At 40.4% G+C, this 5000-nt stretch overlaps 1 protein-coding gene across 1 annotated transcript in view; it reads left to right on the top strand.

Annotated features, from left to right (window-relative positions):
* The window catches only part of LOC110174565 (potassium voltage-gated channel subfamily H member 2-like), a 61956-nt gene that overhangs the window by 4333 nt on the left and 52623 nt on the right, over positions 1-5000 (top strand). Inside the window, 2 exon segments of the mRNA XM_055151406.1 lie at positions 3232-3398; positions 3400-3481. Coding sequence (XP_055007381.1) covers positions 3232-3398; positions 3400-3481 — 249 coding nt within the window.

Below are 5000 nucleotides of genomic sequence, written 5' to 3' on the forward strand. Positions count from 1 at the left end.
GATCTGTTTAAATGTTTCAAACACAGAGAGAATCTGTGTCGTTTGTTCATTTGTTTTTCAAAATAAAAAAAATTAAAAATAAGAAAATGAAAAAAAACAACAATTTTCTTCATTATTTGTCTCCAAAACCAAAATGAAAAAACAAATAATGATTCTTTTTTTTTTTTCAGTTTTTCATTTTGTGTTTAAATGAAAAATGGAAAAAATGGATAACGGACTAAACCAGGACTAAACCAGGACTAAACCAGGACTAAACATGGTCTAAATCAGGACTAAACCTGGTCTAAATCAGGACTAAACCTGGACTAAACCGGACTAAAGGTCTAACGGACTAAACCAGGACTAAACAGGACTAAACCAGGACTAAACCAGGTCTAAACCAGGACTAAACCAGGTCTAAATCAGGACTAACCGGACTAAAAACAGGACTAAACAGGACTAAACGGACTAAACCAGGACTAAACCAGGACTAAACCAGGACTACTAAACCAGGACTAAACACTAAAACCAGGACTAAACCTGAACCACTAGACCAGGACTAAACCAGGACTAAAAACCAGGTTAAACCAGGACTAACAGGACTAAAACCAGGTCTAAGGACTACTAAAGACCAGGACTAAACCAGGACTAAAACCAGAAAACTAAAAACTGGACCAGGGGACCAGGACTTAAACCAGGTCTGGTTCAGGATCAGACCAGGACTGGTTAGGACTGAAAACGGTTTAGTCCTGGTTCAGTCTTGTTTTAGTCCTGGTTTAGTCCTGGTTTAGTCCTGGTTTAGTCCTGGTTTAGTCCTGGTTTAGTCCTGGTTCAGTCTTGTTTTAGTCCTGGTTTAGTCCTGGTTTAGTCCTGGTTTAGTCCTGGTTTAGTCCTGGTTTAGTCCTGGTTTAGTCCTGGTTCAGTCCTGGTTTAGTCCTGGTTTAGTCCTGGTTTAGTCCTGGTTTAGTCCTGGTTTAGTCCTGGTTTAGTCCTGGTTTAGTCCTGGTTTAAAGTCAAAAACTGGTTTAAAACAAATCTCTATCTGTTTTTTTCATTTTGGTTTTGGACACAAATTATGAAGAAAATCTTTTTTTTTTTTTTGGTTTTATTTTGAAAAACGAATGAACGAACGACCCACAGATTGGAGGTGTTTACCCCAGAATCTAAATAAAATATTACACTACAATAATAATAATTGTAAAACTGACTCCAGATCTGTTTTTTTGTGCACAAAGCTCTGACGTGTTTTACCTGCTCTGCTTCTGTGTTGATTCTTGTGTTGGTTCACGATTAATCAGTAGAAAAATGCATAAAAACTATAAAGAAGATTTGATTGTTTTAAAAAAAAATCAGATCTGGTTCCACACGTTTCCTCGCTCTAACGCCGTTTCCTCACAAACAAACCCGCAGTTGTGTTTTATTTCATTCATTTCATTTTTTTATTTGTTTCATTTATAAAAGATGAACCAAAATAACTATGTTTTATGCATCAATGTGAATGAAAAGGAGCAGAAAGAAGTTTAAACTTGTATTATCTGCCCCTTTTCACACAAAATAAACATGTGGGTCCAGTCAAGTGTTAACGGAGGGAAACAGGGTCAGATTTTTGACATTCAAATGTCTCTTATTCAGAAACTAGAGGAACTATTGAAATAAGTAAAGTATCAGAATGTAGGAAAGAGTTACACTCCAACAGGGTCAAGTTAAACCTGTGAGATTCTTTCAAGTTCAAGACAAAAAATTAAAAAACTCATGTCGGTAACGGAGGGAATGAAATATGCAGCACTTTTTGGTCAATAAATCCAAACAGTGATAACTCTTGGTTCTCACTTACATATCCTTAACAAACTGGTTTGAATATTTGCTTCATATAGTTTTCTACCATATGGTACAAGATTAGGTTGAAAAACCTCTGACTTTTTGACTCATGAGATTTTTTATTAAGAAAGTTCATGGTAACGGAGGGAAAAGTAACGGAGGGAAAATTGTGTACAAACAAGTAGAAGGTGCAGGATTTTACATCATTTGTCACTTTTTTCTTCTGAAAACTTTAATATTACTTCAAATGAAAGGAAACTATTTCTATAAAATATGTCAGTCCTTCCAAGAACATTTTTATCATTTTAAATAATTTATTATTATTTTTTTAATCCTGTCCCTTCATCAACAGTTCAAAGATGGAATAACACAAGATATGATGAAATACATCCATTTATTTACATGATTTTCAGGTCTTTGAAATTTTGGGAAATAATTTTTGTTCCATGTTTCATACATGGTCTGTTTAAAAACAGATGGAACTTTAGAACCAAAAATGGTCCAGAAAAAAGGTCAACAGTTTGATAAACTAGAGTACATATGTATCTGTTCAATACATTTTTTTTTGAACAGATTTTAAAACTCCAGCTCTGTTTTTGACGAGAGGAAACAACATTCTGTCATAGTTTAGAGTCTGTTCTGTGTAACTTTTAATTATATCTTTTTTAACTTGTTTTTAACTAATTTGTCGTGTGTGTTGTGTGTGTTGTGTGTGTGTGTGTGTGTGTGTGTGTGTGTGTGTGTGTGTGTGTGTGTGTGTGTGTGTGTGTGTGTGTGTGTGTGTGTGTGTGTGTGTGTGTGTGTGTGTGTGTGTGTGTGTGTGTGTGTGTGTGTGTGTGTGTGTGTGTGTGTGTGTGTGTGTGTGTGTGTGTGTGTGTGTTGTGTGTGTGTGTGTGTGTGTGTGTGTGTTGTGTGTGTGTGTGTGTGTGTGTGTGTGTGTGTGTGTGTGTGTGTGTGTGTGTGTGTGTGTGTGTGTGTGTGTGTGTGTGTGTGTGTGTGTGTGTGTGTGTGTGTGTGTGTGTGTGTGTGTGTGTGTGTGTGTGTGTGTGTGTGTGTGTGTGTGTGTGTGTGTGTCGTGTGTGTTGTGTGTGTGTGTGTGTGTGTGTGTGTGTGTGTGTGTGTGTGTGTGTGTGTGTGTGTGTGTGTGTGTGTTGTGTGTGTGTGTGTGTGTGTGTGTGTGTGTGTGTGTGTGTGTGTGTGTGTGTGTTTGTCGTGTGTGTGTGTGTGTGTGTGTGTGTGTGTTGTGTGTGTTGTGTGTGTTGTGTGTGTGTGTGTGTGTGTGTGTGTGTGTGTGTGTTGTGTGTGTGTGTGTGTTGTGTGTGTGTGTGTGTGTGTGTGTGTGTGTGTTGTGTGTGTGTGTGTGTGTGTGTGTGTGTGTGTGTGTGTGTGTGTCGTGTGTTGTGTGTGAGTGTGTGTTGTGTGTTACTCGTCCAGCTCAGCCCCAGCGCCTGCGCCTGCTCCTGCGCTCTCTCTCCCCGCGCTCGGGCGCTCTCTCCCCGGACGCGGGGGGCTCGGACGGGGCGCTCCCTCCGCTGGTGGGACACGAGTCGGTGGCGCTGGAGAAGCTGCTCTCCGTCGGGGGGGAGGAGGATGGGCTGCTATGGGAGAGAGAGGAAGCGGGCAGAGGGAGAGAGAGAGAGAAGGAGGGACCGGCTTCTGCACCTCCAGCGTTCACTCAGCAAAGGTAAAACACCAAGAACCACCTCCGTTTATCAACATGTTTTTACATCTGTTCATGCGACGAACGTCAGACTCAACTGAACAGAAACTTTCTCTCCTGAAATAAGATTTGATTTGAGTTTTTTCCCTTGTTGATGTCGTAATTTCAGATGATTTTAACATTTTATGGAAGATGTATTATTTCTTAAAGACATTTCCAAAATAGAAATCCACAAATCCACAAATCCGTGTGTCGTTCGTTCAGTCGTTTTTCAAAATAAAACCAAAAATACGAAAAAAACAAACAAAAAAACAAAAAAACTGTTTTCTTCATTATTTGTCTCCAAAACCAAAATGAAAAAACAAAAAATTATTTGACTAAACCAGGACTGAACCAGGACTGAACCAGGACTAAACCAGGACTGAACCAAGACTAGACTAGGACTGAACCAGGACTAAACCAGGACTAAACCAAGACTAGACTAGGACTGAACCAGGACTAAACCAGGACTGAACCAAGACTAGACTAGGACTGAACCAGGACTGAACCAGGACTAAACCAGGACTAAACCAAGACTAAACCAGGACTGAACCAAGACTAGACTAGGACTGAACCAAGACTAGACTAGGACTGAACCAGGACTGAACCAGGACTAAACCAGGACTAAACCAAGACTAAACCAGGACTGAACCAAGACTAGACTAGGACTGAACCAAGACTAGACTAGGACTGAACCAGGACTAAACCAGGACTGAACCAAGACTAGACTAGGACTGAACCAGGACTAAACCAGGACTGAACCAGGACTGAACCAGGTCTGTTAGTCCTGGTTTAAGTTATAATCCTGGTTTAGACCTAGTTTAGGTGATATTCCTGGTTTAGTCCTGGTTTAGTCCTGTTTAGTCCTGGTTTAGTCCTGGTTCAGTCCTGGTTTAGTCCTGGTTTAGTCCTGGTTTAGTCCTGGTTCTGTTCTCAGGGTCGGGGAGGAGCAGGGTTGTGTTTTTCAGACTCCTCCTCCGTCTGTGGACTTCAGCAGCTCCAGCAGATCCTCCCTGAAGATCTTCTCCTCCCAGGACGACGTCAAGACCAAGAAACTGCACACGAGACACAGCTGCACGGGTCTGTACTACAAATACTACTACAAATACTACAAATACTACAAATACTACAAATACTACAAAATACTACAAATACTACAAATACTACAAATACTACTACTACAGACCCAAGAAACTGCACACGAGACACAGCTGCACAGGTCTGTACTACAAATACTACTACAAATACTATAAATACTACAGATACTACAAATACTACATATACTGCTTGTCCTGAGTTGCCTGTAGTTGCGTTTGTCAGACACTAGAGGGCAGCAGATTAATCCCGAACAGCTCATGTGGATCTGAAGTGTCATAAACTTCAGCTGTGTTATTAATGCAGTGTTTTCTCTGTGTGTGTGTGTGTGTTGTGTGTTGTGTGTGTGTGTGTGTGTGTGTGTGTGTGTGTGTGTGTGTGTGTGTGTGTGTGTGTGTGTGTGTGTGTG

The sequence above is a fragment of the Boleophthalmus pectinirostris genome, unplaced genomic scaffold (genome assembly GCF_026225935.1).
Source record: "Boleophthalmus pectinirostris isolate CB_2022bp ecotype Guang Dong unplaced genomic scaffold, ASM2622593v1 HiC_scaffold_16, whole genome shotgun sequence".
Taxonomy (NCBI): Eukaryota; Metazoa; Chordata; class Actinopteri; order Gobiiformes; family Gobiidae; genus Boleophthalmus; species Boleophthalmus pectinirostris.